The following is a 26,562-nucleotide window of genomic DNA, read 5'->3' as shown; positions in this document are numbered from 1 at the left end:
AGTGATGGGACCAGATGCCATGATCTTTGTTTTCTGAATATTGAGCTTTAAGCCAACTTTTTCACTCTCCACTTTCACTTTCCTCAAGAGGCTTTTTAGCTCCTCTTCATATTCTGCCATAAGGGTGGTGTCATCTGCATATCTGAAGTTATTGATATTTCTCCCGGCAGTCTTGATTCCAGCTTGTGCTTCTTCCAGCCCAGCATTTCTCATGATGTGCTCTGCATAGAAGTTAAATAAGCAGGGTGACAATATACAGCCTTGACGTACTCCTTTTCCTATTTGGAACCAGTCTGTTGTTCCATGTCCAGTTCTAACTGTTGCTTCCTGACCTGCATATAAGTTTCTCAAAAGGCAGGTCAGGTGGTCTGGTATTCCCATCTCTTTCAGAATTTTCCACAGTTGATTGTGATCCACACAGTCAAAGGCTTTGGTATAGTCAATAAAGCAGAAATAGATGTTTTTCTGGAACTCTCTTGCTTTTTCTATGATCCAGCGGATGTTGGCAATTTGATCTCTGGTTCCTCTGCCTTTTCTAAAACCAGCTTGAACATCTGGAAGTTCACAGTTCACGTATTGCTGAAGCCTGGCTTGGAGAATTTTGAGCATTACTTTACTAGCATGTGAGATGAGTGCAATTGTGCTATACTCCTACACAAAATAAAAAGTTAAAAAAGTGGCTTGTTTTAGAGAGGGTTTTTTGAAACAGAAGTTAATTTTGAGATGATCTTTATAGTTAGCTGGTTAGGTAATTTTCATGGATTCTGCCTAATAAGCCAGGATGCAACTGGCCTTGGATTTTGTTGCTGCAAAGCCCTTTACGGCCTGATTGACTCCTGGAGGGTGGGGGAGGGTGGCAGCCTTACCTGCTACAGGACTTTCAAGGCTCAAATGTCAAGGAGAAGCCCATGAACTTGGATCCCTATTCCTAAATGAAGGCAACGGTAGTTGCCTGCTTGAGCGCTTAGAGTGCAATTATCTGAGGGAGAAAAACAAGGAAGCCGTGTATAGCGTGCATGTGTGTGGGTGTGCGTGTGTGCACACGTGCAGCAGGCTAACCACTGGGCTATGATCTCTGTTTACATCACTATCCTCTGCATGGCCCTAGACTTGAGACATTGCTGGCTGTGCTCAGATTCATGATCATGTGTCTCCTTCACTAACCTGCTATGAAGATTAAATAAGATAATACCTAGAAAGTATTTGGCTTCATGCAACATACATGCACATTAACAAATTTCTTTAAAATCACATTTTGTTTTTTAAGTTTTTTTTAAAGATCGTTTTTTGATGTGGACCATTTTAAAACTCTTTAATGAATTTGTTCATAATATTGCTTCTGTTTTATGTTTTGGTTTTTTTGGCCCAGGGGTATGTGGGATCTTAGCTCCCCAACCAGGGATAGAACCCACACCCCCTGCGCTGGAAGGTGAAGTCTTAACCACTGGACCACTAGGGAAGTCCCTAAATTGCATTTAAAAAATTGTACTAAAATAGACACAACATACAATTTGCCATTTTAGCTGTTTTTCAATGTACAGTTCAGTGGCATTACGTCTATTCACATTGTTAGGCAACTGTCACAACCATCCATCTGTAGAACTGTTTTCATCATCTCAAATGGAAACTGTTCCCCTTAAACACTAGCCCCTCATTTTCTACTTCCTGCAGCTCCTGGCAACCACCGTTTGCACTCTGTATCTCTGTGAATCTGTTTCAGGTACCTCGTATAAATGAAAGCATACAGTTATCTGCCCTTTTGTGACTCATTGCTTTTCCATAGCATAATGTTTTTGACTTTAATGGCAATATGAGTGCTGAGAGGATGCTGCTAGAATGAAAAACAGTCCCAGGAAGGCAGGTACTCTCATCTGGCTGTAGAAATTAAACAAATACATATTTTCCACCCCTGGTGGAGCAGTGGATAGGAATCTGCCTGCCAATGCAGGGGACACAGGTTTGATCCGTGGTCTGGGAAGAGTCCACATGCCGCAGAGCAACAGACCCCATGTGCCACAACTACCGAGCCTGCGCTCGAAAGCCCGTGCTCGACAGCAAGAGAAGCCGCTGCAACGAGAAGGGCTCACACCGCAAGTGGAAAGTAGTCCTCGCTCTCGGCAATTAGAGAAAGCCTGCATGCAGAAACGAACACAAACCCAAAATAAAATACATACATAAAATACATATTTTCTCAACCCAAGAGCAGACAGTGCATCAGGAATGGGGAACATTTATCATTCACACAAATTATTTCTTATTATCTCTTATGAACACAGAGTTCCCTGACAACTGTCCTTTCTGGGCCTCTTTAAACAAACAACCCTCAGTGTTTCCACCAATGAGCCATTCCAGCTATGGTATCACATCTCTTAAAAAGTCATGTAGAAGTAGTCAAGTGATGGCTCTCAGGGGAGCTCTGAATCCTGTCACACTTTCCACAATGGCCTGTAAATTCCTACTCTTCCTGTGAAAGACAAAACAGAACAGGTTGGAAATCTCTTTAAAACAGAAATTTTTACTGAGCTCAGTTTCAGCTACATAATCATCTCAGATCTTCACATTCTAGCTTACAGTGAAAAACATACATAATTTAGCTAAATCCTATTAAAGAGATGGATGACAAGCTTATTGTTCCATGGTGGTTATGCTGAACTGAATTCCATAACTTCTGAAGTTTCAACCAATCTTTTACCCTGAGAATTCTCTAAACATCTGTGCTACTTATATTCTAGAGATCTATATTTGTTTATTATTCAGTATTTGCACGTGGTGTACATATTTTTTCTCTTGTTACATTATCTGAATAAATATTAATTTCTCCAACAATAGAGATCACATTTAAGTTTACCTGGGTCATACTCAACACACATCACTTGTATGTGATTGATATTTCTGTCACTATCATGAAGTCACTTCTTTTTCTTACGGCTATATTTGAGTGCATATGCAAACTTCTTTTAAAAAAATCCCCAAACATCAAATTATCATTAATCATTCACAGCCTACCATGGACCCTATTGTAAAATCCTTGGAAGTAGAGTGGTGAAGGATGCACAGAACTTGCTCATGTGGAACTTGGGTCTTGAAAAGTTCTACTCACATATGCATTTTTAGTGAGCACTGAAGCTTATTATTAGGGTTTCCTTGGTGGCTCAGTGGTAAAGAATTCGTCTACCAATTCAGGAGATGCGGGTTTGATCCCTGGGTCAGGAAGATCCCCTGGAGAAGGAAATGGCAATCCACTCCAGTATTCCTGACTGGGAAATCCCATGGACAGAGGAACCTGGCAGGCTACAGTTTACGGGGTCACAAAAGAGTCTGACATGACTTATCAACCAAATAAAAGCTTATTAACCTAAGTAATGAAGATGGTCATAAACCTCGACTCAAGCCCAGGAAGAATCTTGGGCTCATCAGGTTTCAAGCTGTGGAAACACCTGTGTTAGTATCAAGACAGAAGAGACCCAAAAAGGCAGCCCCCTCCTCCGCCAAAAAAAAAAAAAAAGAGACCCAAGGTTAAAATACTTGACTGAACACATACTGATATTGAAAGTACATTCTTTAAACAATGGCTAGGGCTTCAAAAGAAAGACAAAACTAATAAACAGCTGTTCTGAGACACTTTAAGAGTTTTGCATCACTGCTGATGGGTTGTCAGAGGCTCTCATGTTGAGCAGATGGAGAGATAAGAATGATGACTTTAATTTTATAGGTGATAAAGTGAGCCTAGAGATGTAAATCAACTGCTCCCAAACCAAGAAACCAGAGTTACCATCAAGAATAATCTTGTTCTTCTTATTTCAGTGCACTGAACTTCCCATTGCATTCTCAAATCAAAGCCATTTTCTGTTTTTGAGTAACAGAAGATTAGGAGACCCAGGATGGTACAACACTAACTTTGTAAAGGAGGCACTGGTATCAGAGTGTGGGGAACCTTCTGGACTGTGGCAGATCTATTTTGCATAATGCTTGCACAATAAGGATCTTAGATATGATTAAAGGGATCAGATTTTTCTCTTTTCTGATGTCTCAAATGCCACTAACAGGTAACAAAACTGCTACATAATTGGACCGAGAGTTAAAGGCATGTAAGTAGCCTGGAGGGCTACAGTCCATGGGGTCATAGTAGTACGACACAGCTGAGCAACTGACAAAACTATAATTCAAAAAGATCCATGCACCTCTATGTTCATAGCAGCACTCTTCACAATAGCCAAGTAATGGAAACAACCTAAATGTCCATCAATAGATGAATGAATAAAGATATGGTATTTATATATATATATAAAGGAATACTACTCAGCCATAAAAAGAATGAAATAATGCCATTTGCAGCAACAGGGATGCAACTAGAGATGATCATACTAAGTGAAATAAGTCAGAAAGAAATACCATATGATATCACTTATATATGGAATTTTAAATACGACACAAATGAACCTAGGTGTGAAACACAGACAGACTCACAGACACAGAGAACAGACGGGGCTGCCAAAGGGAGGTGGTCAAGATGGAGTAGGAGATTGGGGTTAGCAGACGTAAGCTTTTATGCATAGAATGGATAAACAACAAGGCCCGACTGCAAAGCACAGGGAACTATATAACTATATTCAATATCCTGGGATAAACCATCATGGAAAAGAATATAAAAAACAATGTATACACGTGTATAGCTGAATCTCTTTGTTGTACGGTAGAAATGAATACAACATTATAAATCAACTATACCTCAAGAAAAATATAAAGACATGTAAGTAATCTTTGTGAGGTTCACAAAGAACATCAGATAATATTAAGGTCAAGATGATGGCATGCCCCTTACCAGGAAAGAGTATAGAGAATTCCAGTTCTCCAACCCTAGGGGAGAGGGAGAGACAGGCCCTGAATGACCACTGGAAGGGGGAGCCAAGCAGGAAACCATAAGGGTGCAGGGTCCAGAGCCGTGACAGCCCTGATGTGCAAACACAGAAAACAAAGGGCTCTGCTTACCACCCAGTTCTAGGAGGACATTAGCTGCTGCAGCTGCTGCCTGATGGTGCACCCTGGGAAGAACTCACACTGAGAAAAAGGATGAGGCCCCCTGTGCTTTGGAAAAACAGGCCCCTTAGATAGTTAGATGTATGGGGATTCCCTGGTGGCTCAGATGGTAAAGAATCTGCCTGAATGCATGAGACCAGGTTTGATCCTTGGATCAGGAAGATCCCCTGGAGGAGGAAATGACAACGCACTCCAGTATTCTTGCCTAGGAAATCCCATAGACAGAGGTTTGATCTCTGGGTTGGCAAGTTCCCCTGGAGGAGGAAATGGTAAACCACTCCAGTATCCTTGCCTGAGAAACCCCATGAACAGAGGAGCCTGGCGGGCTACAGTCCACGGGGTCGCAGAGTCAGACACGACTGATCGACTAACACACAACATATTTCAGGAAGAATTTTATTGAACCCAGATTCTTGCATCTTCCCATACAGAGTAAAGTGCTAAAGTCATCATCTGGAGATCCCCATTCTTTGTGACCAGAAGTAATCTTTTACCAAGATGTATTCTTAACTGCCTGCATCCTCAAGCCAAAAATCATATAGAAACCAGCTTCTCCCGTATCTCTTCAGAGTAGTTTCCTCAGAGCTACTGAGAAGCTGTCTCCCAGGCTACAGTTCTCAGTAAGGTCCCCAAATGAAACCTGAACTCACATCTCTTATGTTGTGCATTTTCCTCTAAGGCAACAAAATCATCAACAACTTGACAATCTATTGGACTTGCTGTCCTAAATGCAAAATCTATGACCCTCAAGGTGAGACAGAATACACTTTTCATATGAACTACAACTTGAGTCAGATGTTGTCATTTTCTTATGTGTATACTAGTTTTTTACTGCTGCACAAAATAAGATATCTGAATAAAGTCAAAAGCTTTGTATTCTACTTTCTGAAATGAAGTTTTAATCCTTTGACTGGCCTAGTGTCAATTTCTAAAAAAATTGATACCCTATTGCCTAGCACTAATGTATCCTTCAGTGATATGAGGAGGGTCTCACAATATAAATATCCGATTAGCTTTTATGAAAGGAAATATTTTGATAGGTGAGACTGGATAGGGAAAAACCAACAGTTTATTCTTTACAGAGCTACTCTTACTATGTAACAAATAAAATTGATACTGCAATCTAAACACAGGAAATCTAATAAAATAATTTACACAGAGATGCAAAGAATATACAAATTTCTGATTAATACATACCTTTGCTAGTTAATCTCCTAAACAGAAATTAAAGTGATATGCTATATCATTATTTACATTTGAGGGCAATTATTAACACCTAATGTGGGGTGTATGGTGGCAAAATTAGCATATTAATAAAATTATGCTTTCACTGTCGACTGATATAATCATTTTGAAAAGAATGATTATAGCCAGAGACATAAGAACATTCAAACCCACTCACTGTGCAAATAATTCCACATCTGAGAATTTATCTCAGAGAAGTTATTTGCTGAAAACCATATGCTCAAAATTGGTGTGACAGATTTATTTATCTATAAAAGAGAAATTATGGAATTAACTAAAATTAACTAACAATAATTGACCACTCTATTTGGAAGAGTTAAGGCATCAATAAATCCACACAATGCTCTATCATTATGGGATTAAAGTGATTACAGGGACTTTCCTGGTGGTCCAGTGGCTGAGAATCCACCTTCCAATGCAGGGGACATGGGTTCAATCCCTGGTTGGAGAGCTAAGATCTCACAAGCCCCTAGGCTGCACACTGCAACTAGACAGACTCATGTGCTCCAACTAGACAAAACTTATGGGACCCAGTGCAGTGCTTCCCACCCCAAAAATGATTAGAAAGTACAGCTGAAGGCAAAAGGCAGAATCCTGCAGTCTGTACCGTAGCTCCAACTAAAAAGTATGTATGCCTGTGGAAAAGGAATGGGATGTGATTTGCCCGAAGAAAAATATTTGACCCAAAGCAGTGAGATTCTCGCGTGTTCCTATGCACACTTCCTTTAATATTTCTTCTGTTTTTAATTCTAATAACTTCTAATTACTTTGACACAGAAAGCTCTCTTTCAAGGGTTTTCGGTTTTAACAATAAAAGTAACGTGGAAAATCTCTTTAGGATTGCAGAAAATTTTTATTTTCACACATTGTTTTATGGAGGTAAGATGCGATCAAACATTCTGGCATCTCTAGGTGACAAACCATATATTCTTGTGTTCATCCTTAAAACTGAGGGAGAGGGGGTTTCCCAACCCCAGGCCAGGGATTGGTACTTGCCTGTTAGGAACCAGGCTACACGGCAGGAGATGAGCAGCGGGCAAGTGAGTGAAACTCCTCTGTATTTACAGCTGCTCCCCATCACTCACATTACCTCCTGAGCTCTGCCTCCTATCAGATCAGTGCAATGAATCAGTGCAATGCAAAGAAATAGAGGAAAACAATGGAATGGGCAAGACTAGAGATCTCTTCAAGAAAATTAGATTCTCATAGGAGCTCAAACTCTACTGCGAACTGTGCATGTGATGGAGCTAGGTTGCATGCTCCTTATGAGAATCAATCCCAAACCATAGTATCCTCTTCCCCCAAAGTCCATGGAAAAGTTCTCTTCCATGAAAGCAGTCCCTGAGGGCTGCTGCTGTAAAGAATCCTTACAAATACTAGCCTCCAAGACTTTCTGACATTATACATCCATTTAAATACAAATTATACCTGAAAAATGGTGCAGAAATCTGTACCCTTAGATCACTGTTAGTTTTATAATATATGGGAATACAAGGGCTCCTTTCCCCCATCAAAAGTGCTTAACAGTATAAAGGTAAATAAAAAGATAAAGTAAAATTTCAAAAATTATGAGACTTCTTGGAATATTTACCCTCCAATACATTTTTTTTATTCTCATGGGCTTATTTCCATTCAGGAGCTCTGGTTATTGAACCGTTTGGAAGTTGAGCTTCTCTTGGAGAATCTTCCAATGCTAGGAGATGTTGACATATATTATACATGGACTCAAATATATGCATATAGTTTGGGAGGGTTTATACTTAGCCTCTTTGCCCCCTGGTACTGGATCCACTTAGGAGTCTCACTTCACAGGGTTGTTATTTACTTTAATCTTTCTATCTTTCTTCTAATATGCAAACAAGAAACAACTCGTAACTTGCCCTTGCTGACTCTCCTGATACCATAGTTTGGGATCTCAGAGCTAAAGTCTTTTATTATTAGCCACTGAAGAAAATGTAGGTGAGTATGTGCATTCCCTTAATAAGGGTAGGTGCTATGCTAAACAGTCTATATGTACTGGGATTAAAAAAAAATCTTACAAATATCTGGAAATGCAGATATTATTATACCTATTTTTTTTTTTACAGATAATGAAACCAAGGCTCAGAGATAATAAAAAAAACTTGCCACATCATAGAGTTATTAAGGGGATACTGTAGTATCCAAAATCAGGTCTCACTCTGTACAAACATTTGCTCTTTTTCATTTTAATCCTTCCAATTTATTTTTATGTTACAATGGAGCTGAGTTGATGAACCGTGTTATATTAGTTTCAGGTGTACAGTAAAGTGAATAATTCATACACACATACATATATATATATCTCCCCACTCTTTTTTAGATTCTTTTCTCATGTATGTCATTACAGAGTACTGAGCAGAGTTCCAAACACTTGCTCTTCATCACAGTCAGATAAAGCTGAAATCACGGGTAACAGAACTAAATAAATGGAAAGACCTGTATAAATCTGAGAGATCATTTTTATTTGGAGGACGGAAAGGAGACAGAGGGAGTGACGACTATCTTGGTCTAAAAATAATGGCACATGTTGCTGTCATAAAGGATATTATGTTAAAGAAACTGACAGTGCAATAATACCAGAATTCGTAAAGAGATAAGAAGTATACTTAATACTAGTCAGAGGCATATTTTTTTGCCCTTGGCAATGAAAAAGTAATTACTTCTACCAAACTGCATTGGTTTACTCATTTTATTTTAATGCAAGGTGAGTATTAAATGTATAATTTCCAAATGTGCTTTTTTATGCATTTACGGTTTGCAGTAACTTCAGAATGTACAAGTGATATAAAAACTGAAATCATACTTGATTAGAACAAAAATAAAGGCCACAGAGCTTATTCAACATCCTAAAAAATTATTCTATAATACATATACATATATATATATGTTTAAAAGTCCTCTCCCATTTATTTTATTGTATGAATTGAAAGAAAAGTTTCTGTCATTGGGGAACTTTGGGAATGACTAGATGAAAGTGTTAAATGGGAACAGAATAAAGTCTTTATTTATTCAAGTTTTGTTTAGTCGCTAAGTCATGTCCGACTCTTTGCGACCCCATGGACTGTAGCCCACCAGGCTCCTCTGTCCATGGGATTTCCGAGGCAAGAATAATGGAGTGGGTTGCCATTTCCTTCTCCAGGGGATCCTACTGACCCAGGGATCAAATCCGCGTCTCCTGCTTTGGTAGGCAGATTCTTTACTGCTGAGCCACCTGGGAAGATCTTATTCAAGTACAGTTAACTTAAAATACTATACTAATTTCAAGTGTACAACACAGTGATTCAATATATTTATATATTACACATCATACAAAGTTATTATAAAATATTGACTAAATTCCCTGTGCTATTTTATCTGTGACTTATTTATTTTATAATTGGAAGTTAATACCTCTTAATCCTCTAAAGTCTTGGTAAAGATTTATTTTTAATCTATAACCATTAAAACAAAAATCCATGTATTTATCAGCCCTATTCAAACACAAGTGTTAGTTAAAATGAGGAGTGACTAGGCATTAGGAAATAAAACTCTAGGTTTGGGAGAGAGGAAGCATCTTAAAAGGGTAAACATGCTTGTACAGATTCTCCATAAGACTTCAAGAAAGAGATAAGATTAACTAACAGATAAATTATTCAAGTAATTATTCTAGCATCACATAGACTGACATTCCAACTTTTAGAACTATAATATTTTTTTTCACCCAATTTCATGGATGAAAATATTCCAAATGATCAGTGGAATAGATTTGGCAGTTTTGATGCTTGGCAATTTGGGTTATAATTATAATTTTTTGAATTTATAACAGAATTCCTCGGCAGAAACTACTACTTTAGCAGCTTTGAGTGTCTGATGATGTTCTTAAAAAGCAGGCAAGTTTATGGAAAATGATGATTCCAGATGTCTTTCAAAACAAACAGGTATTGAACAATCTGAATTAAAATGGGTGGCACTTGAAAAACTAAAAAACATGTGAAGTATCCAACACCTAGAAATCCTTTATAATTAGTGTATACACTGCCAGCCATGTCAGAGCCTAAGAAATATAACTCAAGTGTACAAAGTCTAACGAGAGCCAGCACAAGCAAGGAAAACTGTGTCTCTGGAAAATTTCAAGTGAAATGCATTTTATATATACATATATGTATATAATGGATAAACAACAAGGTCGTACTGTACAGCAGAGGGAACTATATTCAGCATCCTGTGATAAACCATAATGGAAAAAGCATATGAAAAAGAATGTGTGTTTATATATATATACACACAAAAACTGTGTGTGTGTGTATGTATATATGTATGTGTGTATATATATATATTAAAAACTGGCTTGGGTCTAAAGCAGAAATTAACACAACACTGTGAATCAGCTATATGTCACTAAAATAAATTTAAAAAAAATAAAATGAAGCATAATAAAAGATCACTGAAATCCAGTAGGTTAAGCAAAGCATCTTAGTGCCTGTGCTACACTTCTGTATGTTCCAACCCAAAACAAATGATTTCCAAACTACAGGTATTTCTTTGCAAGTATTTTTTTTTTTCCCTCTGTGAAATTAAATATAGCACAGGTTGGCACAATTAGAAACAAAAGCGGCAACCTAGAAAGAATTTTTTGACAAGCTCTACTTCATTGATTCTATAATGATATTTTCATGACCTATTGCACAGATATCTCTAACCTGATGAATTTTACATGATACAATTCACATTTGGGTTCTAGAATTATTTACTTATTTTCCCAAAGCCTTCCCAGGAAGGGGACTAGTATAATATGCTCTTTACTTTAAAGGTTCTAAACTAAATCCAAAGACCCAAATACCACATCCTTGTGAGGTAAAGCTCTCTGCTTAAATATTTCAAACATTAGACTCTCATTTTTGAACTTCATTAAATATAAAAAAAAATCTTTTAATGTGACAAACGGCAATCAAATCTTAAATTGCAACCACATAGGATGTCACATTATTCTGATTTACACAGAAAAGCCTCAGAAGCAGCTCAGTGGCTGGGCTGTCCCTGAAGTGACAAGTGACTGCCTACAGCTGGAAAAAGCATTTTCATTTTCCACCAAATTTCTCCGCCTCCCTCTCTCTCTCTCTCCCCGGCTACTAAATCGATCTCACTAAGATACACTTTTTACAACCAAATTCCAGTCTTACTGGCTTCCACTCCATGGACACTGAGGTAGTCACCCTGTGAATGCCAACATTTCTGGCTAGATAAGAAAAGCTTTGGAAAAGCAAAGCCACCGAGTGATTTTTGCTTGAGCTCCTTTACAAGGCGGTACATCCCTGTTTTCCTGCAACCACACCGTGCATCTGGCCTGCCTCCCTGCCCGCAAGCTTACCCCAGGAAGAAGGCACTTAGTTTGAGGAGACATGAGGCGTCTGTCAAACATAGCAGCCCAGCTCCAAGTGGGCCCAGCTCTCCAGAGGCCTTCACAGGAGCAAGAACTCAGTAACAAAGCTCCGGGCAGCCAAGTCTTGTTTTGCTGACCAGCATTGCAACAGCTTTCCTTTTTCCTCGCTGGCTTGCGGGGTGTGCTGTCTTGGCCAGGGTGACTTTCGAAAGTTCCTCAGATTACAACAGTGCTCTCTGTTCCAGAACCACTTAGGCGGCCAGAGGAGTCCATCAGAGTCAATTAACTAACGCAAGTGGGAGGGCCTTTTTCTCCTCTGAAAGACGTCAGCTGGCTTGGAATTGAGAAGCCTGCAAACTTGTGAAAGCCAAGTCATGTTTCATGAAGATCAGACGCATGCCTTCAGGCAGCCCTGTTCGAATCGGCACTTAGACACTGTCTTCACTAGAGAACTACAGGTTGCAGAACTGTTTCCCTTCAAGGAAATGAGTGGAACTGAAGAGAGTCTGGAGTAAAAGGAACATTCTACTTCCGCCCAGTGGAGAAATATTTCCTCTCTTCCCACCTCAGAAAGTGGTATCTTCCTTTTGATTTTTTTTTTTTTTTTAACGTGGACCATTTTTAAAGTCTATTGAATTTGTTACACCACTGCTTCCATTGTTTATCTTCTGGTTTTTTGGCCATGAGGCATGTGGGATCTTAGTTCCCAGACCAGGGGTCAAACCCTCATCCCCTGCATTGGAAGACCAAGTCTTAACTACTGGACCGCCAGGGAACTCCTGGTATCTTCCTTTTGTGGTTACCTTTCACATTCTTAATGTATATGAAAAATATAATTTTTTTTTCACAGTCAAGTAAGTATCACTTGGATACATTCAGTTTCAATCTGAAAACTTTTCATCAAAAGATTTCCTTCAAAAGTGAAATCGTAACCACAATACAGTGAGAACATTTACAAAGCGTGCAACAAAGGATTACCAGCCAGAAAATAGAAAGAACTCCTATAAGTCAATAAATAAAATACCTGCAATCTTAAAAAATATGGGGAAAAAAAAACCGTGAAGAGATAAATCATTGAGAGAAAATCCTAATGGCTAATAAACACGATAAAATGCTTGACTTCACTACTAATCAGGAGTACAAATTAAATTCACAATTTATCATTTCAAACTCAGTAGAGTGGAAACATTTAACATCTTAAAATTCCAGATCTTGGACAGGATGTCAAGCAGTGATTGGCAAATTATGACTGGGTTCCAAATCTATCCAGCTGTCTGTTTTGCATAACCCACATGCTAAGACTGTGTTTTATATTTTTAAATGGTTCAAGAAAATCAAAAGAAGAATTGTACTTGGGAACACATGAAAATGATACGAAGTTCAAATTCCAGTGTCCTTGGGTAACGTTTATTAGAACACGGTCAGGCTTTCACTTCTGAACTCTCCATGGCTGATTTTGTGTGACAACAGCAGAGTTGAGTAGCTGTGACACAGATCATGTAGCTTATCAAGGCTTAAAGCTCTCCTACTAAGGGGACTTCCTGATAGTCCAGTGGCTAAGACTCCATGCTCCCAATGTAGAGCATATGGGTTTGATCCCTGGTTAGGGAGCTAGATCCCACATGCTGCCACTAAGAACTTGCATGTTGCAACTAAGACTGGCACAACCAAATACATTAATTTTTTAAAAAGCTTTCCTATTCAGTCCTTCACAGAGTTTTGCCAATCCCTGATGCAGAGCCACCAGACTTTTATGCATTGTTGGTGTGAGTATAAATTGGTATAGTCATGCAAAAGACTTCGTAGAATGTCATAGGAGGTAGATGTGCAGGCCCACTAATGGGCACTCCATTCCTCAATATGCACCCAGAGAAACGCTCACACAAGTACACAGGGAGACGTAGGTCCAGAATGTCCCTAGCAACACAAGGGTTATAGTAAAAAGTGGAAACCAACCTCAGTGTGTCTCAAGAGGAAAGTGGGTTAACACAGTTGTAGATGGTATTCAGCACTAAAAGTGACTGAATTCTAAGTACACAGATCACTCTCCACAAACATAAGGCGGAGAGAAAAGAGCAAGTTGCAGGACCTTAATACCTTAAGAACCTGTGATGTGATTTGTACAGGGTTTGAAAATGTGCAAAAATACCATTAATTGGGTTGGCCAAAAAACTCACTTGGGTTTTTCTATAAGATGTTACCAAAAAACCCAAGTGAACTTTTTGGCCAACCTAATACTTTATGGATAAGCCACAAATATAAAGATAAATATGAAAATAAGTACCAAACCCAGAAGAGTGGTTCCATCTGGACAGGGGGACATTTGGAGGGCTGATGGGGGCAGGGGCAGCTCTATGAGTGATATTTTCTCTCTTAAACTAGGTTGGATCTGCACCACTGGTCATTATATTGCTGTCTGCGTTATTTTGTATTCTGAAAAAGTTCATAATAAAGAAATGAATTAGGAAAAAGAGTGAAAAGAATCATGATACAACAAGGGCCAGATTATTATAGAGATGTTAAAATCATAGATAGGATAGGATATGATCTTTGCTAGTAAGGAAAAGATAAAAAATAGCCTGATATTTTTTTCACATTAATTACTCCACTGTTAAAAATATTTAGGAAAAATGTTGAAAGGGGGGGACTTCCCCATTGGTCCAGTGGTTAAGAATCCTTCTTCCAATGCAGGGGACTTGGGTTCTATTCCTGGTCAGAGAACTAAAATCCCACATGCTGTGGGGCAACTAAGCTGGAATGCCACAACTAGAGAACTCACCCACGGCAATGAAGACTCAGCGCAGCCAAAATTAAAAAAAAAAGTTGTAAGGCAACATATGAATTCTATTTATAGTGGCTGCATCTGGGTAGTGGTTTTGAGCATGGTTATTTTCTCTCCTCTTTAAAAAATTTAGTAGTTTTAAAACTTTCTACAATAGGTTTTTATTACTTTTCCAACCTTAAAAAAAAGTTTTAAGTATTTAACAGTCAACCAAGGATTATCTAACTTTCTAGGGAAATTAGAAACTTGAGTAGTTACTATGGATTGGGATATTTTATGTCTCTGTGAGGGCAGATATTAACATGTAGGAAACTGACAGAAATGCAAATGAACTTGTCCAGAAGTGAATTTGTCTACTGCTAATGATTTCTGCATAAAAGATAAACACCTCGAATTTTTATTTCTTTGCCCTGCACAGGATTAACCAGTTTTGTATCTAATTTAACAATCTTAGCCCAGTATTCTTTCTTTCAATAGCTGTAAGTACCCTGTCTCTCCCATAACCCTTTAAATGGACTTTACTATCCTGCTGGTTCCCTCAATGAATGTCAAAAACACCGTCAGCTCATATTCATTCTCTATTTGTTTGCGAGAAACAATCTAAAATTTTTTGATGCCAGTCCAGGTTCAATGCACGATACTGGATGCTTGGGGCTAGTGCACTGGGACGACCCAGTGGGATGGTATGGGGAGGGAGGAGGGAGGAGGGTTCAGGATGGGGAACACATGTATACCTGTCGCGGATTCATTTTGATATTTGGCAAAACTAATACAATTATGTAAAGTTTAAAAATAAAATAAAATTAAAAAAAATAAAATTTTTTGGAAATTATACTTGGACACCAGTTTTCAATTTGAAACAGTTTATTTTCTGACAGTGGCAAACACGATGGCTTGCTTTCCAAATCTGGCCCCATATTAGTATATCGTGCCACTAAAATGCCACCACAATGGAAAAATATTTAATGAATACTGATGCCAGGCAAGCAAAAGACAAGTGGCGTTTGAATAAGAGGAAGGTAAGGTATGGAAATTCTGAATGAGGCATACAAGGATTTCAAAGTCTTTCTAAGCACTGATAAACTTTCTAATGCTAAGCAGCAGTATTTTCTTATAGCATTCTTTTCACACACTAACTCGGATTTCTTTTTCTTGCTTTCAAAATGGGATTAAGGGGTATTTTCTTGTAATCTCTGGGAAGACGATGAAGAAAGAAGATGAGGAAGAGAGATTAGGGAAGAAGTTCAAGCAGCAACGACAGACTATTGAGAATGAAAAAACAGGCCTGGGGATAATTAAGGCAAAAATTAACAGGAGTCACTGAGAATTTCTTTGGTTATAATGCATTTTCATTGTTGGGTACTGGAAAATATAAAAGGAACCAAACAATAAAAAAATAAAAACACCACCACCACACCATCCTTGCCACCCCTCAGGTTCCCAATCTTTGAAAAGGAGGTTAGATTCCTTTTCAAAGATAATGTTCAGGATTACATAAAACATTGAGTCTGTATCTGACATAATCAGAAATGCAAAATAAATATTCGTTTTTCTTGCTATAAGTCAATGGTTCTCAACTGGGAGTGATTTCACCCCTCAGGGGACATTTAGCAATGACTAAGAAACATTTTTTATTGCCACATAGGGGGTGGTATGGATGGAAGCCAAGGATGTGACAATGCCCGGGTCACCCCCAACAACAAAGATTTATCCAGCTCAGTGTGGCAATCGTGCTGAGTTTGGGTAACGTGAAGGTGCCCTCTGCATCAATGCCATGGATGGGAAGGACTTTAAATTATAACCCAAGACATGATGTGAGATTCCATTCGTTCTATCAGGTTGCCTAAATGGGGTAGGGGAAGGGACTGGAGAAGAGACCGCTGTGCGTGCGGCAGCTCTAGAACAGCCCCTGGGAGCTCAGCCAAGTGCCTGGTTATTCTATGATTCTCTATGAGAGGAGCCCCCAGAGATGACTGAAGTTGCTTGGTGTCAGATTTCAGATGGAAGGCCCTGAAGTTTCTGCAGTCCTAACTGGCACGCATACCTCTAACACTGTGCCTTCCAGTCTCCTTCCACTGCACCCCCAACTTGACCTCCAAGTCTTTGCTACACTGTGAAAAAAGCTTAATGAAAATGACATTTTAACCAGAGAACTCCTTGAGTGCTATTTTTATAACCAAAGAGGCACACTTGCTAATCTGCCAAGAGAAGGGTTCTTTTTATTGCTGTATTTGTATTCCCAATTGTTACTGCCTGTCTAGGTAAACAGAAAAGCCTTGGAGGATGGCTTCGGTTGCACCAAATCCTCTTTCTGAGACAACTTTCCCATGTGTTGTTTTAAACTTTAAAACAGCAGCAGACCTTTCTGGATGAGGAGGTAGTGGCAAAAGGATAAATATGTTTTGTTGCCAGGAGACAAAAAAAAAAACAACCCAGAATTCTAGAGGTCACATATTTCAAATGGCCACTCCAGACTTCAAAGTCCAGACTGTTTACCTAACCAGCAAGGATTGTGAAAAAAAAAAATTCCCTTGATCACACCCCAGTTTAGAGTTTATGCCTTCAATAGCATTGTCTTTGATTACAAAAGGCCATGATATGTGTACAAATATGGATAATTATGGCATGCATTAACCAGACAGTGAATCATAATAGCAAAACAAATCTCTAACATGTGTGGATACTCTAAGCCTCACATGTGTTTTTTGTAAATAACAGCCAAACACATGGTTTTCTCAAGAAGTAAAAATAGGAAACAATTCCAAATGTCATAGTAAACAAAAACTGAAAAACAAAAACAAGAAAAATCACATCCACAACTGAGTTTTCCTTCCGTCTAAGTTGCTACTAATGAGTTTTTAAAAATATTTATTGGAATATAGTTGTGTTACCAATAAATTTTATTTATTTATTTTACTTCATGGGACAATTCTAACAGAGCTATTGGTTACTGACAGAGAAGAAGGTAAGCAAGAGGAAAGCAATTTTGTTCCAAAACTATACTATTTAACCCAAATAGTGGTACTACTGAATTTCCTTTTTCAGATTTTATTCTTCTAAGTCCCAATTCATATAAATGCCAATGAAAGGAAAATCTTCATTTAAATCAGAGCCACTCAAATAAAGGTCCTCTCTTTTTATTTCATAAAAGATTTAGCAGTGAGAACTCACCTGGCTTCTCACCCTTTTTTTCTCTTTGATAAAATAGCTGTCTTTTTCCATATCGTAGACTTTATCACTAGTTAAGAATTTACATTGGCTAAACAACTTCCTTTTAGAGATGTGTTAATTTCTTTTTTTTTTTTTTTTTTAAACTTTACAAAATTGTATTAGTTTTGCCAAATATCAAAATGAATCCACCACAGAGATGTGTTAATTTCAAACATATGACAACCAACTGACTACAAAAACTGAAAGGGACTCTCTCCTGCAGCACCCATCTTCCTGTTTGCCTTGTGACTAGATAAGATATACTTGAAAATATCTTTGAGTATTGTTATTAATGAGAAGCCCCAGTAACTTTAAGTCAAAGCTGCCACTTTGAACAATTCTAGGAATAATGGAAGGGAAGAGGATGTTTTGAGGGCCCTCTGATCTCTTTACACCCTCTGACCTCTTTATACCCTCATAGGTGTGTTCCATTGTAAATTTGACCTTGAAAAGATGTAGTTTGTAATTTTTTGGTACTTGCAATCTGCATTTAATATTGTAAAACTCTCTTTCCATTTCATTAAATGTCTTCCCATGGTTAAAGATGAAAGAAAAGCTGCTGGCATTATTTACGATAGCCAAGACATGGAAGCAACATAAGTACATATCAACAGGGGAATGGATAAAGAAGATGTGATATGTATATAGAATGGAATATTACTCAGCTATTAAAAAGGATGAAATAATGCCATGTGCAGTAACACAGATGGACTTGGAGGGTGTTACGCTAAGTGAAGTGAGACAGCAAAAGACAAATACTATATGATCTCACTTATGTGTGGAATACAAAAAATAAAAAAAAATAGCGATACAACACAAAAGAAGCAGACTGAGAGATAGAGGGAAAAAAAAAAAAAAGTGGTTACCAGTGGTGGGGCATTACAGGGATGAGGGAGCTGGAGGTACAGACTATTGGGTGTAAGACAGGCTCAAAGATGAATTGTACAACATGAGGAACACAGCCAATATTTTATAACAATTGCAAATGGAAATTAGCCTTTAAAATATATAAAAATTAAAAGAAATTAAACAGGGAAAAAAGAAAAATGGCTATCGTAGTTGAATGGATCTATGTAAGTCAATGTATTATATTTAATGTTTCAATATTTCCCTTCAATACAACTGTCTTTGTATTATTTGCTGTGAGGTGCGTCCTGGGGGATTAGGAAGGTTACATTACATGTTGGTTTTCTTCCCTACTGTTTTGAGATACCCGCTCTGGTCTCATTTCCCAATCCTCTTTCCCCAGCCTTTCTTTGTCTTGCTATCTTATGGATTTTCCCCCTGAAATTTCTACTTCTCACCTGTGTTAAAGGAACGATTACTTCCCACTCCTGGAACCCCTTCTTTCAGTTTCTGTGAGGTGTGGTCCAAAACATTCAAGCCTCTGAGTTCCAGGCTCTTGGATTGATGCCAACTAGACACCTCCCCATGTTGATGAGTCTTTTCAAGAGTCTTACGTGCTTCTAAAAGAACTACTGATTCTTCCCCTACATGGGCAGTCTCGCACATTAGGATGAAAAGAACCTGGAGCCCCTCCTGTGATCCAGACCAAAAACTCATAAGCGAGTCCTGTCCACCCTGGCAGCCAATCTTCATTACCTGTCTCTTGACTTCCTTAGCTAGAATCCCTGATTCATGGCAGGGTTGCTGTCTGATCCCCAGAGAGAAGCCAAAGTGGTCTCCTTTTTTTAAAGCATGGATTTGCTTCTCTCCCTCTGCTGCTTAAAAATCTCCTAGTAGCTTCTCATTTCAACTGATAAAACCATAGTGTTCATGGCTTGGTGAGAATGGGCTTCTGGCCACATCCCTGTCCTCAGGGCCCCTCACTCTGCCCTTTCCCTGCCACAGTGCTGCCACCCTGGCCTTCCTTCTATCCACAGACCACGCCAAGCACGTGCCTGTGTCAGGGCTCTGTACTTGCTCTGCAGCTGCTCAGAAAGCTTTCCCTGTTGACATGAGCCTGGCTGCCTCCGTCTTACATCACTCAAGTCTCACTTCGAAACTCCTCTCTTTGAAGAAGCCTCCAACCTCTGGGACTGAGTTGCAACTGCTAACTATCACTTTACCTTATTTGATTTTCTTTAGAGTAATTGCAATAGTTGAGGGCATCTTATACAATGATTTTTACACCATGTTGGCCTTCGCACTGGGATAAGGGTAGAATTTATAGCTCATCAACCACGCTAGTTTCAGCTTTAATGTCCCCACCATGAACACGCTCTCTTAATGTTGTTAGAGTCACCACCCGGTCCACAGTCCAGTAAAACCTGGATTTACAGTCAGGAAAATGAAGAGTACACTAGACTCAGAGTCAGGAGAACTGGGTTTCCACTCTGCTGCCATGAACTGACTGGTTAGGTGACTTGTGCAAGAAGTCAGAGTCTTTCAATGCAAAAAGAGGTTTTTCAACTAGTCACTCAAATTAGAGGTTAATCACTTTGTCCCACTGTTAACAATTCTAAAACTATTATTTTAGTAATCATGTTCAATGAAAAAGTCTTTATGTAATACTCTCAGAGCTGCTAATGATAATCTCTAGGGCATTCACAATAGGATAAAAAAATTAGTTGGAATAACTAGTATTTGATTGGTTAATTTAATTTTCATCTAGTTTTTATTTAAACTAAAGCCGTTGCCATTTTCAGTAGTCATGTATGGATGTGAGAGTTGCACCCTAAAGAAGGCTGAGGGTTGAAGAATTGATGCTTTTCAACTGTGGTGTTGGTGAAGATTCTTGAGAGTCCCTTGGTCTGCAAGGAGATGAAACCAGTCAATCCTAAAGGAAATCAACCCTGAATATTCATTGGAAGAACTGATGCTGAAGCTCCAATACTTTGGCCACCTGATGCAATGAGCTGACTCATTAGAAAAGACCCTGTTGCTGGGAAAGATTGAGGGCAGGAGGAGAAGGGGACGACAGAGGATGAGATGGTTGGATGGCATCACTGACTCAATGGACATGAGTTTGAGCAAGCTCCGGGAGATGGGTAAATGACAGGGAAGCCTGGTGTGCTGCAGTCCATGGGGTTGCAAAGAGTCGGACAATGCTGACTGAACAACAACAAAGCTGTTGCCACAGTGAATCCTGAAAGGAGTATACCTGATATCTAATTACATTTGCATTTGATTATATAATATATACCCATATGGAGCCTGTCAAACATTTTAAGTATTAAATAATGTTATTTTAATGACTTTTTTATGTTATCATTAAAAAGAACCTGGAATTCTTTTAAAATTCCAGTTTTACTATATATAATTGATGTGTAAAATTGTAAGATATTCATATTGTACATCTTGGTGATTTGGCATACACATACTTTTTAATTGAAATATAGTCAACATGCAATATTATGTTATTTTAAGGTATTCTATATAGTGATTTGACATTTATATATTATGAAATGGTGACCACCACAATAAGTCTAGTAACTATCTGTCCCCATATAAAGTTATTATAATCTTACTGACCATATTCCTCATGGTGTATTTTACATCCTCGTGGCCTACTCATAATTGGAGATTTGTACTTATTAATTCCCTTCATCTATTTCCCCAGCCCCTATTCCCACCCCCTGATAACCACTGGTTTGCTCTCTGTATTTAGTCTGGTTTTGTTTTGTTTTTCAGATCTCACATAGCAATGCCATCATACAGTATTTATTTTCCTCTGCCTGACTTATTTCACTTAGTATAGTATCTTCTAATTTATCCAGCCATCATGTCACACATGGCAAGATTTTATTTCTTATGGCAGAGCACTATTCATTGTACATACACCCATATCTTCTTGATCCATTCATCTATTGATGGAGACTTAGGCTGCACATAGATGTTCAATGCAGCGCTATTCATAAGAGCCAAGATATACACCATTCAATACATTGTGAAAGGATTTCCTCCAAGTTGATTGATTATTATCTCTCATATTTACCTCTTTTTTTTGGAAGGGCATGAGAACATTTATGTCCTACTCGCTGAAGAAATTTCAATTATACATTACAGTGTTTTCAACTATAGTCACCATGATTACATTAGAATCTAGATCATATTCATCTTAGAGCTGAAAATTTGTACCCTTTCATCCTATTATCCCATCCCTCAGCCCCTGGCAACTACCACTCTACTCTCTATGAACCTCTACATTTTAAAAGCACAAATTTATGAATTCAGTACAATAAAATACACAAAACATATCTGGAGTAAACAATGAATTCAGGATAAAGGTACTACAAAAAATATATAGGAAAAAGAACGTATATATGTGTATAACTGAGTCACTTTGATGTACAGCTGAAATTAACACAACACTGTAAATCAACTATACTTAAATGAATGATAAGACTGCTAAAATAAGATTAAGAACTTAAATGAATAGTTCTTACCACGTGATTTCATTTTACTAGTTCTCCAGTGAAGTAGAGAAACTAATCCTACCTTCTGGACGTAAATTCATGTGAATCACAAAAATGTAATTGTTTACTCCCTGATTTTGACTACAAACATATATTTTTAAAACTTATATTTCCCCCACTCCATTATTTTTATAGTAAGAGATGACTTAGGAGAACCATCTCCAAGAAAAAAATATATTCCAATCACGTTTAAAAAACATGATAGGCAAGATTAATTATTTGCTTTTTTTGAAAAGAAAAACTTGAGACTATTTGTTTTGTTTGTGGAACTCTGGGATGTATTACAAGCAGAAACCTTCATGTTTTAAAATGTGATGAACAACTGCTTTGGACTTTATTTGGGCAAACTTTTCTTTCTCCTGAGTGTTTATCATTCTCTTTAGTAACATGGTTGTGTATCCATATCAACAGTATTTATTTCTAAATGGCTCAGAATACACACATTTAATCTGAACGTATCCTAGACCACAGCTGAGTGAAGAAAAGATCAGAAAGGCAAGCAAACACAAAAATAAAATCCTTACAAGCGAATGAAAAAGCACAGCGATCTACCACAAGTGAAAACTGGAAAACATTTCTATGTGTGGATTAGGAGTCTTGACTGCTTTCAAGATGCACATTCTTCCAGTCAGTGGTTCTCAAAGTGGCATCTGAGGACCCTGAGACTATACCTCAGAAAGTCTGTGAAGTCAAAACTGTCCTCTGAGTATCAAATGAAAAACTAGAGATACTGTAAAAATAAGTGTTGGGGAGATGTGAAAAATTTTATATTTCTTTATTCTAAATATCAAATGAGATCATATACCACAAATCTCCAGCCTAGGGTCTGGTTTGTACATGCAGGTCAGAGCCCTGCAGCTTGCCTAACTCCAAATAATAGAGAATTCATTTCATTGTACCCCAGATCTTGGTCTACTTCAATGTAAGGAGTCTCTTGAGGATAAATGTCTTAGTGTGAAATACTAATACAGACTGGCCTTTTTTTTTTTAATTATAGTTGACTGACAATACTGTGTTAGTTTCAGGTATACAACATAGTGATTCAGTTAATTTTTTTCTGATTATATTCCATCATAGATTATTACAAGGTACTGAATATAACTCCCTGTGTTCTATAGTAAAACCTTGTTGCTTATCTATTTTACGTATAGCAGTTTATAGCTGTTAATCCCATACTCTCTATTTGTCCCTCCTTCCCCCCCTTTTGGTAACCATAAGTTTGTTTTCTATGTTTGTGAGTCTGTTTCTGTTTTGACTATAGATCCATCTGTATTATTTTTTAGATTCCACATGTAAGTGATAAAATATTGTGCTTGTCTAACTTTGCCTGACTTACTTCACTAAGTATAATATTCTCTAGGTCCGCCCATGTTGCTACAAATGGCATTATTTCATTTTTTTCTTATGATTTACATATTTATAAATAATATATATTTATATGGCTTCCCCAGTGACTCAGTGATAAAAAAATCAGTCTGCAATGCAGGAGACATGGGTTAAATCCCTGGGTTGGGAAGATCCCCTGGAGAAGGAAATGGAGCCCACTCCAGTATTCTTGCCTGGAAAATCCCATGGACAGAGGAGCCTGGCAGGCTACAGTCCATAGGGTCACAAAAGAGTTAGACATGACTGAGTGACTAAAGAACAATACACACACCCACAAACACACACACCACATCTTCATAAGCCATTCATCTGTTGATGGGCACTTGAATTGTTTCCATGTCTTAGCTATTGTAAATAATGTTGCAGTGAATATTGGAGTGCAAATATCTTTTCAGATTAGAGGGTGGTTTTTTTTTCAGGATATACACTCCGTTTAAATTAGGGTGGCAGAATGAGCTGTTTCTTAAAAAAGTCCCAGTCTTTGATATGTTTTGAGACCTAGTTAGCAGAACTCCTTAAGCATTATGTGTAGACCAACCACGTAAGTATGACTTAAGAATTTTCAAGTATAATAGTGGTTAGCCTGTGAGAAATATAGATTTAAGGGCCTAGATCTGATAGATAGAGTGCCTGATGAACTATGGAATGAGGTTCGTGACATTGTACAGGAGACAGGGATCAAGACCATTCCCATGGAAAAGAAATGCAAAAAAGCAAAATGGCTGTCTGGGGAGGCCTTACAAATAGCTGTGAAAAGAGGAGAAGTGAAAAGCAAAGGAGAAAAGGAAAGATATAAACATCTGAATGCAGAGTTCCAAAGAATAGCAAGAAGAGATAAGAAAGCCTTCTTCAGCGATCAATGCAAAGAAATAGAGGAAAACAACAGAATGGAAAAGACTAGAGATCTCTTCAAGAAAATTAGAGATATCAAGGGAATGTTTCATGCAAAGATGGGCTCAATAAAGGACAGAAATGGTATGGACCTAACAGAAGCAGAAGATATTAAGAAGAGATGGCAAGAATACACAGAAGAACTGTACAAAAAAGATCTTCATGACCCAGATAATCACGATGGTGTGATCACTGACCTAGAGCCAGACATCCTGGAATGTGAAGTCAAGTGGGCCTTAGAAAGCATCACTACAAACAAGGCTAGTGGAGGTGATGGAATTCCAGTTGAGCTATTCCAAATCCTGAAAGATGATGCTGTGAAAGTGCTGCACTCAATATGCCAGCAAATTTGGAAAACTCAGCAGTGGCCACAGGACTGGAAAAGGTCAGTTTTCATTCCAATCCCAAAGAAAGGCAATGCCAAAGAATGCTCAAACTACCGCACAATTGCACTCATCTCACACGCTAGTAAAGTAATGCTCAAAATTCTCCAAGCCAGGCTTCAGCAATATGTGAACCGTGAACTACCTGATGTTCAAGTTGGTTTTAGAAAAGGCAGAGGAACCAGAGATCAAATTGCCAACATCCGCTGGATCATAGAAAAAGCAAGAGAGTTCCAGAAAAGCATCTATTTCTGCTTTATTGACTATGCCAAAGCCTTTGACTGTGTGGATCACAATAAACTGTGGAAAATTCTGAAAAAGATGGGAATACCAGACCACCTGACCTGCCTCTTGAGAAACCTGTATGCAGGTCAGGAAGCAACAGTTAGAACTGGACATGGAACAACAGACTGGTTCCAAATAGGAAAAGGAGTTCATCAAGGCTGTATATTGTCACCCTGTTTATTTAACTTATATGCAGAGTACATCATGAGAAACGCTGGACTGGAAGAAACACAAGCTGGAATCAAGATTGCCGGGAGAAATATCAATAACCTCAGATATGCAGATGACACCACCCTTATGGCAGAAAGTGAAGAGGAATTCAAAAGCCTCTTGATGAAAGTGAAAGAGGAGAGTGAAAAAGTTGGCTTAAAGCTCAACATTCAGAAAATGAAGATCATGGCATCTGGTCCCATCACTTCATGGGAAATAGATGGGGAAACAGTGGAAACAGTGTCAGACTTTATTTTGGGGTCCTCCAAAATCACTGCAGATGGTGACTGCAGCCATGAAATTAAAAGATGCTTACTCCTTTGAAGGAAAGTTATGACCAACCTAGATAGCATATTCAAAAGCAGAGACCTTACTTTGCCAACAAAGGTTCGTCTAGTCAAGGCTACGGTTTTTCCTGTGGTCATGTATGGATGAGAGAGTTGGACTGTGAAGAAAGCTGAGAGCCGAAGAATTGATGCTTTTGAAGTGTGGTGTTGGAGAAGACTCTTGAGAGTCCCTTGGACTGCAAGGAGATCCAACCAGTCCATTCTGAAGGAGATCAGCCCTGGGATTTCTTTGGAAGGAATGATGCTAAAGTTGAAACTCCAGTACTTTGGCCACCTCACGCGAAGAGCTGACTCATTGGAAAAGACTCTGATGCTGGGAGGGATGGGGGGCAGGAGGAGAAGGGGACGACAGAGGATGAGATGGCTGGATGGCATCTCTGACTCGATGGACGTGAGTCTGGGTGAACTCTGGGAGTTGATGATGGACAGGGAGGCCTGGCGTGCTGCGATTCATGGGGTTGGGAAGAGTCGGACATGACTGAGCGACTGAACTGAACTGAACTGAGCCTGTGAATTACATTGCACATGATATGTAAGTGGATAATCCAAGCCAAAAGGACCAGGTACACACTCCCACTTTACAGTGTTTCTTGGCTGTGTTACAAAGTGGAATCTCTGAGGAGCTTTAAGTTATACTGGTGCCTCCATCCCACCTCCCTGAGAGTCTGACTTAATTGATCTGGGATGCAACACGGGTTGGAGAAGGCAATGGCAACCCACTCCAGTACTCTTGCCTGGAAAATCCCATGGACAGAGAAGTCTGGTGGCTGCAGTCCATGGGGTCGCTAAGAGTTGGGCACAACTGAGCAACTTCACATTCAGTTTTCACTTTCATGCACTGGAGAAGGAAATGGTAACCCACTCCAGTGTTCTTGGCTGGAGAATCCCAGGGACGGGGGAGCCTGGTGGGCTGCCGTCTATGGGGTCGCACAGAGTTGGACACGACTGAAGCGACTTAGCAGCAGCAGCAAGTAGAATTTTCAAAGCT

General features: G+C 38.7%; 1 protein-coding gene across 7 annotated transcripts in view; it reads right to left on the bottom strand.

Moving 5' to 3' along the window:
- The window catches only part of CACNB2 (calcium voltage-gated channel auxiliary subunit beta 2), a 425,950-nt gene that overhangs the window by 187,908 nt on the left and 211,480 nt on the right, over positions 1-26,562 (bottom strand). Inside the window, exon 1 of one of the 7 annotated variants that reach the window (XM_005214154.5) lies at positions 11,651-11,915. Coding sequence (XP_005214211.1) covers positions 11,651-11,701 — 51 coding nt within the window. The 5' untranslated portion in view covers positions 11,702-11,915. 7 annotated transcript variants of the gene reach the window in all.

The sequence above is a fragment of the Bos taurus genome, chromosome 13, assembly GCF_002263795.3.
Source record: "Bos taurus isolate L1 Dominette 01449 registration number 42190680 breed Hereford chromosome 13, ARS-UCD2.0, whole genome shotgun sequence".
Taxonomy (NCBI): Eukaryota; Metazoa; Chordata; class Mammalia; order Artiodactyla; family Bovidae; genus Bos; species Bos taurus.
This window is presented reverse-complemented; position numbering and strand designations above follow the sequence as displayed.